Source organism: Lepidochelys olivacea (assembly GCF_965140295.1).
Source record: "Lepidochelys olivacea isolate rLepOli2 genome assembly, chromosome: 8".
In the NCBI taxonomy this organism is placed as follows: domain Eukaryota; kingdom Metazoa; phylum Chordata; order Testudines; family Cheloniidae; genus Lepidochelys; species Lepidochelys olivacea.
Window position 1 is genome coordinate 64,191,236 of NC_140418.1, and position 13,355 is coordinate 64,204,590.

The following is a 13,355-nucleotide window of genomic DNA, read 5'->3' on the forward strand; positions in this document are numbered from 1 at the left end:
TTGTTCTTCTGATAGCTACCATGTAGCACTCAACCTGAGCCATCCTGTACACCCGTGTGCCCTTTCTCCTGGGCATGGGCTACTCACACCATAGGTCACATCCTGCACAGGTAAGTGGGGAGTAAGTAGACCCTTGACCCTATTCTCCCCTACCCAGTATGCACTCACCAGCACACCTGAGCTGGGCAGAGGGGGAGAAGTAACCTGCAACAGGAAGAGGGCTGTGGCATGGAAAATGGTGGGCGTGGGGGGAACCAGGACCATATTGTGACTCAGAGGGTGGGTTTTCAAAAGCACCTAACTCACTTAGGAGCCTTGAGAATTAATGGAATTTGTGCACCTAAGTTGCTTATGGGCTTTCAAAATTCCCACCCTTTGAGTCACAGCCTGGTCCCTGCTGTGCTACTGGGGAAGCATGGCTACATGATGCCCCTTATTCAGAGCAATTGCACGGTGCCAATCTAGCTTGTAGAGAGAGAACATTGCTGTGTGTCAAATTGAAACTGGAAAGGAAAAATAAAGTGTGATTATACAGTCTGGACAAATACACTAGGGGCCAGATCATGGACCACACACTGTGGCAAAGAACCACAAGGAGGGGCATGCAGATCTGTTCTTCCCCAAGGAGAGCTACAGGAAGAAAGATGGTAGCAGTGCAGATGCTACAGCTTGGTAAAAATCCAGATACCTGCCTTCTTAACAGGAGAGGCTACCATCAAGAGACCATAGTGCATAGTTTCTTCCAGGAGCTCCAATCTGCCTATGCTGTTAATGCAAATTCTTGATCCTGGTCGGCAAAGCCATCCGAAGGGCAGGACCCATCCTAAGCAACGACAGCATCTCCATCCAGGACTGCTTTTATGCTCCTTGGGACTATACAAATAAAACCCAAAGCCAAGCACATGAGAGAGAGAAAGTGCCCAGTTCTTTGTGGCCCTAAGGGCCCTTTATGTTGCTCTGACATAAACCAGACAGAAGCGTGCCCCTGAGAATCTCCCCAGCTGAGCTGTCGACCTACCCCTCTTGTAGCCTGTATAGTCATAGCTAGATACAATTGCTAATTACTTAAACAGCCTAATTTCTTCAGATATATCCTAATCATACAATTTCAATTAATGTAACTATATAAACAGTTTGAAGAATGCATTATTGTGTTATTAAGATCATATGGTCCTAAGAAGTGCCTAACATAGATGCTAGTTTTCTTAAAGAACCCAGCTTCATTAATTCTAACAAACTAATTAACAGATTTATTTGTAAATCTCAGATAATGAATTCTATACTCAAGTAAGTTTGGGAGGATCTGCTTCCCTCCCTGCCCCTCCATGTTCATAACTGGGAGGCTGAAATCATTCTATAAGTGCAAAAGTCAACCTTAACTATGGTGTCACAACCAGGGCCTCCATAAAAAATTCCTTCCCATCCCAGATTCTATTCACAGACCGATTAAAACTCCCTAGTTTTTTATTAGTAAAATTTAGTTCAAACTCCTATAGATAATTCAGGGCTGGGGGGGGGAGGGGAGGGAAGCTCCTACTCTTTTTTCCATAATCCTCGTAAATGGGGAAGTAAAAGATTTGGTTTTCATGATATTCTGGGAGACAGTGGGAGGGGAGGAATAGGTGGCTAGAAAAAAAAACAGTTTAAGAAGCAAAACCAACTCTTTTCAGGTCTTATTTATACATCATAATAAAGAAACAAAAAGGCATAAAACACATGTTTTTCATTTGCAGGATACCTTAAAGGCCACTACTGGTTTGGGTCAAATCATGGAATCATTGTTAATATGGTATATAATATTCACACACAGGCTTCTTGTTTCATCAGGCAATAATTAGGCCTTTGAGTCAATAAATATATCCATCCCTGCGTATGTGGGACCCATCCTCCAAATTAGTATATTTTATTTTCACATATACCCAGAGCTCCTCTGCACATCTCATAAAGAGGAAGCCACATGATGAGGCACAGCTCACCTCTCTGATGTCCAGATGTGTCACTCTGCCACAGTTCCTACTATAGGCATGCTTTCCTGGTAAGATGATCTGAGGCTTTGTCCCTCTGGCCCCAGAAAAAGTCCTCTCCTTGCAGGACAAAACCAGGGAGTCCAAACTAAATAAGTCCTCCTGTATCCTCCCTCAAACAACAAAAAAACCAAACCAAAATACTGTATAAGCCCTTTTGTCCTCTGTGACTGGCCTCATTGGTCTTTTTTTCTCCCCAGATTTGTTCTCCTACGCCTTCCATCTCAGTGAAGAGGTTCCCCAAGTCTCTTGTATTACAGGCTGACCACTGTTCCATTGCCTTCCTAGGCTAAAAAGTTTATCATCTACAGAGCTCTGTAGATAGTCGACCTCCTGTCAGTGGCAGATTTCTCTCTCTCTCTCTCTGGACTGATTGTGTCATTATATCAGCTCACACTTTCCAGGTGCGACAGCTGAGGTGTCAGAGAACCTCAGCTCTCCTTTTCCCTCAGTTCCAGTCTAGGGACCCTGAGAGTGAAGTGGCCATCTCATTCACTAACACCCCACCCTGCCTCACTTCCCCCAAGCCACTTCCTACACTGCCAATCCCTTCCTTGGGCCTTCATAGCCAGTTCCCTCACAGGCTCTGTTCTTGGCTCCCTTTCTACAAGGAACTCCCCTGGCTCTTGGTGCGTGTCCCCAGTCTGCCATTATTCTACCCCAGGAATCTCTCAGCAGTGAACTAACTATCACTGATCTGTCTCCACAGCCCAGTTATTGATGAGCCTCCCAGCTCATTGCTTCTCCTACCAATACCATCTGCCCCACCCCGAGAGCAGGCTGCCTTTTACATATCCTAGCTGGCCTGCCTCTCAGTCACCTGCTCTCTGGACTGCCAGTCCCAAGACCCAGGAATAAATTAGAGACAGATGATAGCTGAGCCTGAATTCCCTTTAAAGGGACAGCTCACCCACATACAAGGAACAGCATATTATTAAATAGAACATTCCACCATTCGTTATCAAGCAGCTACAATACAACGAATGTATACTGCCTACTTCTAAAACAGGGCTCCAGAACAGAAACTGAAAGGGGGGAAAAAAAACATAATATGATGCAGTCAGACCAGGACTGCAACACAGATAGTTTAATATAATATGCATTCTCCAACACACATGCACCTCTTTTGTCTCTTGACTGAAGGGTCCATTCAGCTTTATTTAGTAGCTTCTCAGCCATGGTGTGACAGCATCTTTTTTTCGACGTATGAATACAGATTTTCCCCCTCCAGTAGTATACTTTTTGTTTATTTAAACAGCTTTACTCCTTTTATTCTGACTCCAGAATGCTGCACAGTTCCAGGAGCACTATATTGTCATCACTGAAGAAATTACGTGCTACTCAAATGTTCACTAGACATGACAGTATTTGTTCATAGCATGATGGCAATTGGTTACAAAAAAAGTTGCATTGGATAAAATTGTAATCCTAATATTCTAGTAACAGTTTAAATATTATACATGTGTTAAGCTTTTAACATTATTTCTACATCTTCTGTTTTATTTCATGGGCTGTGTCAATAACTAAACCACCCCTCCTCCTCATTTCCACTCATTGGTCGTGACTGGATGTGACATTTGATCCATTATTGTCTAAAGTCTATGTTAGGATTGCCTACTGGCTTAGTAGGAGGCAATCAGAGAATTGCTTCCTCAGGCCCCAAGTCAGCAGTCCATCCCTGTTCAACAAAGCACCTAGGGACAGGCTTACGTGCTTTGCTGGTTAGGGATGAACTTAAACATGTGCTTAAATGTTTTGCTGATCTGGGGCCAGGGGTAACAGACATCCTGCAGCAACAGGATCATCTCTGTTGACATCTCTCCAATGATCCTCTCAGACCTTACAAACTAAGCTGTGGGTGAGTCAGGTCAGACCTGAATGAGAGAACTCTAAGGTGCTCTAGGAAATGGTGCTGATGATTCCCTAGGTGGTATGCTTTCCTCTGGATTGGTCTTGAAGTAATGCCCTGTGATGATAGGGTCAATGAGCTGTTTCATTTTGGAAGAGAGAGGTCTTCTAAGTCCTGACTATTAATGAGCAAGAAAGATCACATAGCATTCTGTAAGAAGACAGTATTAACCCAGTTAATTCAGCTAAATTTCTGTTTACGTAAATTCCTTGTGCTGTTTCAGTTGGATAAATTATTCTTCACTTGTTGCCCTGAACTGATGCTGTGCTCAGTTAAATAATTGCCATGTCTCCTTTCTCCCCCACAAGTGGCTGCATCCACTTGGTCCGACCCAGTATGGCTGTTCTTATGAAAGATGCTGTATACATGTAAGACTTTATTATCCCTCTCAAAAAAATCAATTTAGGATCCAGTGTTCCACATCATATGCATTCCAAACCACTGGCTGACTGTACTAATGTTCAGTGATGGTTGGGTCACCATTTTGTTATTGGTATTAGGCGGTGAGTTTGCAAATCTTGCCGCTGCTGACAGTGGTCTCTGGAAGGGATGGGTAATAGGAAATTACACTCTGTTCAGGCTGTGGTACTGGTTTTTTCGTTTTTGTTTGTTTTGTATTAAAGAATTCATTGCCACCACCTCCCCCAACTCCATTTTCTTTTCAACAGTGAGAATTACAAGAGAGAGGTGGAGTTTAAAACATTATACTAAGATTTGTAGTTCTTTCTTATTTAAACTGCTCTGGAAGTTTCTCAGTAATTTTTGTGTTTCCTTCCTAGAGTCACTTAGCATAAGAAATGATTCCAGGTGCCTGTCAAACTCTTGCCAAAAGAACTCTACATGTGATGCTGCTGCTAAGGACGATTCCTGCCGCTGTGCGGACACAGTTGATATTTTGGGGGAAGACTGCAATAAAACGGATGATCCTTGCTCCTCAAACCCTTGTCTTCAAAATGCTACCTGTTTAAGCACTGCAGGAAACCTCAGCTTTACTTGTGAATGCCCCACTGGGTACAGTGGGACTACCTGTGAAACAGCCATCAGCCTCTGTGACACAAACCCTTGTAGACATGGAGGCACTTGTCAGAATGGCTTGGCTGGCCCGACCTGTGTTTGTAGTGCAGGATACACGGGCATGCTGTGCGAGACTTACTTCAATGTGTGCATTTCAAATCCATGCCACAATGGAGCATTGTGCAGGGAAGGAATTGACGGGTACTCCTGCTACTGTGTCCCAGGCTACCAAGGCAAGCACTGTGACCTGGAAGTGAATGAATGTGATTCAGATCCCTGCTTGAATGGGGCTACGTGCCTGAACCAGATAGGCAAGTATGACTGCATCTGCCCAGCTGAGTACATGGGTAAGCTCTATTAAAGAGATCTTTTTTCATTTTGACATGCAGAGCAACTTTATGTTCCAAGCTATCTTTCTCACTGTTTATTTACTCATATTTTCATAACAAAGTTAGATCAAGTTCTCTGCTGAGTGCTGCTACTTTTTGGGTTATCACATCAGTTTTAGAGATGGAAGGATTCAGGAAGTTTCACATTACACAAAATCTACAGAACATTTGACAGAGATCAACCTACTTCACAGACTTGGAATAACTTTCCTCTTAAAGCAACCTTCTTAAACTGGATGTGCTCAGAATGCTACACCATGTGTTTTGCTAATCAAATAAAATCAGGTGTATTAGATCTTCAGGCATAGAATGTTTCAAAACTTCAGACTGAGATCCCCTGGACTGGATTTATCTGCCAAGCTCTTTGGCCTTTGCATTTGCTTTTCAGGATCCCTTTCTTCTGCCTTCTGCCTTCACAGCCCCTTCTCTCTCACTTTCTCCTCTGCTGAGAGTTGGGGGTTTTCCGGACTTTTTTCAAATGCTTGATTCAAACTTTCTTTCTTTCCCTCTCTCCATACCCTTGCTCCTTCTTTCTTTCCGTCTTTCTCCTTCTCCACTTTTTTGGACCTCCATGTCCACTTGATTTTTCAGTCGATCACTCTCACCTACTGCACTGTACATGACTTTACCCTTCATATTGTTTACTTCTAGTTTCTTTCTGTGGTCTCTCCTAGTCTATGCAACATACTGATAGCATATACTCGATCCAGTAGTTTCCTCTACCACTCATTTTCCTGCACCACTTCTCAGCCAGCACCTGCAACCAGTTATGTGGCTGGCTCCCCAGTCAAACACCCTTCCTCAAAACCATGGGAAAAGATTCTGAATGGAACACAAAGCTCAGAAAGTTCCCTCCAGCATGGAAACTGGGAACAGTAGTTTAGTGGGTCCAATGTATTCTAAAATGCATTTTTCACCCTCCTCTCTTAAGTAGTCAGGTTGATCCTTTAAGTGATGCAGACATTTTATATTTAGAAAGTGCACTTCAGAAGCATGGACATTTGTCCAATGGTCATTAGCATTATGTTCGCCGTGCAACAGACCTAGATTCATTACCCATATCCAGTTCCTAATTCTTCAAGCTGCTAGTGGTTAAGAGTGTTCGAGAGGCAGCTTACTCCGCCTTTGCTGGCACCTTGCATCTCTGAGTTAAGACTATTAACAATGGGCCCTCTTGATCAGATTTTGCCCTGGTGTCATAGCACCTAAGTGTGGGTTAAAAGCCTTAGAAAGATGATAGATGATTACAAAGGTTTAAGAGGAAGATCACTGTGATAAAGCATCAGGCTAGAGGAAGTTCTCTCTGTAGGACTAGGGGAAAATGTCTTTTACCTTTGAAGAAAAATAGATATTTAGAGCCAAACTTTCATCCTTCCACTTTGAACCTATGAAACAAAATTGTGCATTCATAGTGTCTACAAAACTCACGTTCTTTGCACATTCAGTGGCTGCACACACTTTTTTTTGTACTTGCCATTTAGCTCCAGTGCCTGAAAAAATTGGCTTTATTGTTAAGGTTATTGAAAAACTAAAATCAATGAACTCCCTCATTATCTAATTGGATTTCATTTGACATCTTAAAGACTACATGGAGTTAGATAACAAAGCCACAAGAAAAAAACAAAACACCACTGTTGGGTTCCAGCACAGCATTTTGAAAATCAAGTGATTTTTTTTTCTTGCTTATCATGTAATTCACTCTATGGGGAAGCACTTTCATGGTTCCAGGTCATTGCTTTAGTCGGCATTCTGATTTTGTGTAATAAACAGTCTCACAGAATGCAGAGCTCTGTTCTTGGACGGCATAGGGGGAGGGTTAGCACTACCAAGCTTTAAAAAAAAAAGCAGCCAGCGAGATTAAGTGGCTGATCTGTAGTGAGGCAAGGGGAGAAAAAAAAAAGGAAAAAAAGCACTAGACAGTATAAAAAATTATAGCAGTTGCTTCAAGCGATTCAAATGAATAAGAACTAAAAGATGTGGTTTAAAACCCCATCCAAAAACTCCACCAGGGAGTGGAAGTCAGAAGGTAAAAGCAGATTTCTATTGCTGACATAGAATTCATTTGGAAGCCAGCCCTCAGTTAATATCCTTCATGTGCACAGAGAATGTTATTTAAAGGAAGCTTGTTGCCTTCCTGCCACCCTGCTGCTATCAGTGGGTGTCTCAGCCCAGGCCAAGGGATGAGAAAACTACAGAACTAGGGGAAAGCCAAAGAGGAGAAAGAAGGAAAAAACCTATTAGCAAGAAGCATGGCTATTCTGAAATGATCAGACTTGACCCGGACCTCCTGATGTACTCAGGAAGCTGTATTTGTTTAACCTGTGCTGTTAGCTCGATCCAGGGCTGGATCTACAGCACAGGAGATCTGCTTGAAGGAAAGAAGATTGTCTCTATAGAGACAAAGGGAGGGAAAACATAAGAAAGAAAAAAGGAGAGAAATGAAGAATTAGAGCAACACAGATTGTTGGAGGAAGCTCACTCTGCTGGAGTCGCTCTTTTTATCTCAGAGCTCTGCTGTTTCCCAGGCTGAGTCTCTCTGCTCTTCCCAAAATCAGGGACTATCATTCTGATGGAATGTCTACACTGCAATTAAAAACTTGCGAGTGGCCTGTGCCAGCTGGATCAGGCTCACAGGGTTCAGGTTAAGGGGCTGTTTAAATGTGGTGTAGGCATTCAGGCTCAGGCTGCATCCCAGCACTGGGACCCTCACCCCCTCCTGCCCCCCCCCACAATCAGAACACTAAAATTAAAAGAGTTAATAGGTGGAGGAAAGAGGTGGAAGCTAAGGAAGGAAAAGAGGTCTTGTATACAAAGCAGAAGAAATTGCACCGTTCTGATGTACGGCTCAGGCATGACTTCCAGCAGTAGTGAGGCTAATAACAATAATTCTATAAAGGAGTAGTTGGCTGTTCCTTCAGCAGTAAAATGCCAGCTTTAAAGCCCACTTAACCAAATGATTTATCAGAAGCCATTTTTGTTATTTTCTGCACCTTGCTGTGAGTTGTGTTAAATGCATAAGCCAGAGGGATTATTGGATGAAAGCCCTGAGGTGTCCCCGCTGGTAATAAAAATCCTCATTTACTCTGTCAGAGGATCTTGCCAACTGTTATTATCCTGGCCTGACACCATGAATCACAGTGGGAAGTCATCCAACCTCATCTCATTTCCCTAGGATGTTAAAGAGGTTATAACTTTTGATACATAGGTGGAGATTGCACAGTAAATCTACAGCGGTAATGTTAACCAAATGCTTGAGTTACTGGCTTTAGTTGCTACCAGTTTCATGGGCTATCACTGCTACTTTGTGTGATTGGTATGTTGCATGCAATTCCTAAAATAGCTGAGAAATTTCTCACATAATTCTTACACAAATGGGAGAGGTTAGAATGTCTAAAGAGCTGAAGAATGGAAAATGTAGCATGAAATCTCTATTTTACTATGATAATGCACTGCATGTGTGAAATTATGTACAAGACGTGTCATACAGCTGTTAAATAATAAAGCTCAATTGGTTTGCCAAACCTTTGCTGGATATGCTGGCAAAATGTAATATTTCTCCATTGTACTAATTACACTTTCATTTCACTTAAGCAAACAGAGCATGGTATAAGAGCCTGCTTCTTGCTGATAGCCAATCACATTTATTATCTAACTGGACACAGTTGAAACCATTGCCAGTAGGTGAACATTTAAGTGTAAATGATCAAATATGTATACTGTGGTTCCAAAAATAAATCCTATTCAGAGACAACAGAAAAGGCCATTTTGATTGCACTTGGCAACAGATCAAATAGATCTAATAGGCCAAATTCATCCTAGGTGCAATTCCATTTAGTACAGTAGAATTATACTTGAGTTGAATTCAGCACAATGTGAGGATATTATTGCATGCCCAAAACTAAGTCCTCACCCTGCCTTTTTGCACTGATGTAATATTTCCAGCAGTAGTGGACATGCCACGCTGGTATTTAGGGTAGCTTTATAAAACTCCATCCTCCTTCCCTGTTGTGTCAGAGCATTGCAATTATGATGCACTAAATTATCCACTTGTAATGATGTGTGATTGCACACATGTATTGACACTATGATTGCTAGGATATATGGGCAGTATGGATAATGACCTACTGCTCCAAAGACATAGAACTCCTCTGTTTGAGCTAAGAGTTTTCTTTTAATTTTCAGTCGTTCAAGAGGTAGGATCCACTTTTCAAGCCAGTCACTAGAAGGTAAGATACTGACACAGAGAGATATGCTACAGGAGCGCTGATATAGTCCATCCAGCACAGGGTAGTTGTACTCCCCCATACAAGTCAGTTTATAATGTTTGCCCATTCTTTCACTCCTGCCATGCTTGGGCAAAATGTAATTTGAAGGCCAAAGTTTCCAAGTGACTGAATTAGTTCCAGAGGTGCTGAGAACCCATATAGCTCCCACTGAGGTCAGAACGGGAGACAGGAGCACTCATCACCTCTAAAAAATCAGCTCACTTATGTGCTTAAATAGGGACTTAGGTGCCTAACTCTGAGCACCCACCTGTGATGCTTTACAAATCTCCACTAAACATTTATCATCTTCTCCTGAGCTCCCTCTCTCTGACTGGGGCTGTGCATGCAGGTGAATATTTGTGTTCATTTTTGTAATTAGCTAAGAACAGAATGAATAATGGACCTGATTCTGCAGAGCACTTATGCATGTGATTAACTTAAAACACGTTTCAGAGTAACAGCCGTGTTAGTCTGTATTCGCAAAAAGAAAAGGAGTACTTGTGGCACCTTAGAGACTAACCAATTTATTTGAGCATGAGCTTTCGTGAGCTACAGCTCACTTCATCGGATGCATGCCGTGGAAACTGCAGCAGACTTTATTTATACACAGAGAATATGAAAAAATACCTCCTCCCACCCCACTGTCCTGCTGGTAATAGCTTATCTAAAGTGATCATCAGGTGGGCCATTAAAACACGTGAGCCGTCCCAATGATTTCAATTCAGACTACTCAAGTGCGCTGAAGTTAAGCACAGGGTTAAATGTTTTGCTGGATCAAAGGCTAAATGTCTTTTCTTTTATGGGTTAGGCCTGTATATTATGAATAGAGGTTTCTGTTGCTGCGGTTTTATTTTAATTGCCTTTTTACCGTATTTAGGGCAGCATTACAGTTAAACACAGGTACACACCTTTCTTTTCTTGTGCTTAAAATGTCATGCTTCTGGATGTCAGCCCCACAATGTATATCATATCATGTTGGGTAGATACATTGAAGCGGGAGAGGAGTTTCCTTTTGAAGCACCTGGACACTGGAGTTGATGGACCAAAGGCATGACCCAATGTAGCAAATCCAATGTTTTTGTGGTAATAATCAGGCATTCTCTGGCCTGTAATTTTAAATCTGGTTGAAGTGAGACTGTTGCACTAGTTTCATTTTGTCACATGGTTTCCAGTGTTTGGAGCAATCTCTTAATGAACTCTGGCAGATTTATGATCACTAGACATAGTTCTGGAAACACATTTTTTACAAGTTCAATTATTCATAGGGCAGCAACCATGGAGGAGTTCCTTGCTGTATCTGGTGAAATATACATTACCACAAAACCTTAGGAGATCATTCCAGTTGTAGGACCTAATACCACACTCCTCAGATACACAAAACTCCCTCTGAAATCAGTGGTTAATTGAAGCAATGAAGCCTCAGAATATTGTTGTTTTGCATACATTGAAGACATGACCTATTATATTTTTAGAAAATATACTTCAATAACCTCTGATAATAATCCTAGTTATTTTATGTGCCAGTATGTTTTTAAAGAACATTTTAAACCACCAGTGTTAGCATTTACTACAACTGTATCGAAAGATCCCATTTTCAAGGTTTATTCTGATTTATTGTGATATCTCCGGCTCTAATACAGAATTTTACAAATGTGCTGCATTTGTTGTTGGCCAAATTAAGTCAGTGACCAAGTCATACAGAGTTTAACACTAGCAGCCTAAAGGTTTGGGGAAAATACTCTTAATCAAAGTGTACATATCACTCAGTGTATCATATACACTATCTGTAAATTCATAGTTATTTTAAAACTGAAAATTATTTACAGCCAATTGAGAACCTTTCATTTTATTTTATTTTATTTTATTAAATGAGTACGTATCCATTGTGCTAGGTTTTGTACAGATATTACAAAACATATATTTTGTATCTATGGATAAACAGTATCAACAGGTTGTTTTCAGTTACCCCAGTATAAAATTGGAGTAACTCCAAAGAGTTTTAACCTGGATACATGTGGAGTGATTGACAGCATAATTCGGCCAGATACATCTATGTAGGCAATTTTAATTGTTAAATGATACTTTATATGGAAACTAAAAGTATATATTTCTACTCTGCAAAGTAACTGTAAAAATGCCAGCCTTCCTACCCTGTGAATTTTCAGGCATAGCTCCTTACTTTAATGAAGAAAAGAATAATAATTTTTTATTGCTATTAATACTGCAGTAACAACACAGCTACAGGAGAATAACCTGGATGCCATGTATCATCATCAGCATTATTAAACGAGTAAATATGATATAAGGTAATTGATTCAAACATGGAACCCCACAATGCTATTTCTGTAGGGCAACCTTTCAGATTATAACTGTGCTTTAAAAATATATTATGGCCTACTACCTGGGAAATTTTCATTTATGAACCAACAGAGTATTTTTAGTGCAAAAATAGTCCAACAATAATAGGTATTTTCTTAAGTGTATGAAAATATTTTTCTCTGGATCAAATGTTCAGAAATGGTCTCTAAAATTACAATCCACCATTTCTGATTCTAAGGTTTTCATTCTCATATTGGGTAGTTTCACATAATCACTCAATGTGCATCTGCAAATACAGTTTGCCCTTGCAATACTGAGTTTTGCATATGCAAGTGCTGGGAAATCAAATTTTCATGTTTAATTTTAGAGGTTTATAAATATTTGCTTCTAAATTGGAAGTCTGAGCATTGATTGAATACGAGTTAGAAGGAAAAATGTATCACAAAAAACATGATAGATTTAACCCAAGGTACATTATGTTGTGTCTGAATGTAACATCGTGGTACCCACCTCTTGCAAATGCCCCCTTCTGGTTGGGTGTGTCTTCCGTCTTTAAACTGTCCCAGCCCTAGTATTGAGCTATCCCTGGAGGCAATGGTTTTATTCTCTCTGGGCCCTTCTGATCCCAGCTCTCCAGCTAGGCCTCTTAACAGTTCAGATCCCCTTCTGGAGGTTTATCACTCACCAATTGTCAGCCACTTCCCCAGTGGCTTCTGGGGGGTACCCAGGCCTGCCCACTACTCTGGGTGCCAGCCCAGGGACCCTAAGAATAGCAGCCATCCAGGGCCATGTCCTTTTAACTAACCTGCTTTCAGCTCCCTGGGCCACTTCCCCATGGCCCCAGCCTTTGCCAATGCTTCACCCTTACCTCAAGGCACTTCTATGTTCAGGCCCAGCAGCCAACCAAGAGCTCTTTCTTACTGCTCTGGTCCCTGCCAGCACTGAGCTGTCCATGGTGCTGCAGTTCCCTTTGGCCAGCCAGGAACACAAACTACACTCCTTTGGCTCCAGCAAGGAACTGACCCTGGTTTTCACTGCGGCTGCCTTTATACTAGCCTGCAACCCTCTTATTGGCTAGCCCCTTATAGCATCCCCTGCTGATTGGCTGCTTCCTGTGCAGTCCTTCTAGGCCTCTTAGAGGGCTTAGCTCCACTGCTCCTTTCCTGGGACAGGTGTAAAAGGACCCTTAGGCCTCCAGCACCAGTAGCTCCACCCCACCACAATGAATAAAACCCTTATTAAATGTCAGATGTTGACTATAAATACTGATGGAAGAATAGAACATCTTGTACATCCTGCCTTATACAATTTAGGAAACTGTATAAATAATAATCATCATTATCATCATCTGTGGAAAAGTGAGCTTTTATGCCTTCCTGTAGTTTGCAGAGCAGGGGCTCCATTTAAGTCAATGTGTGATAGGAATGCAAGATTG

General features: G+C 41.6%; 1 protein-coding gene across 4 annotated transcripts in view; it reads left to right on the forward strand.

Moving 5' to 3' along the window:
• Positions 1 to 13,355, forward strand: part of CRB1 (crumbs cell polarity complex component 1) — a 159,207-nt gene that overhangs the window by 43,848 nt on the left and 102,004 nt on the right. For all 4 annotated transcript variants that reach the window (XM_084636292.1, XM_084636293.1, XM_084636295.1 and 1 more), the window contains exon 2: positions 4,713 to 5,294. In XM_084636292.1, coding sequence (XP_084492418.1) covers positions 4,713 to 5,294 — 582 coding nt within the window. The remainder of the gene's footprint in view (positions 1 to 4,712; positions 5,295 to 13,355) is intronic.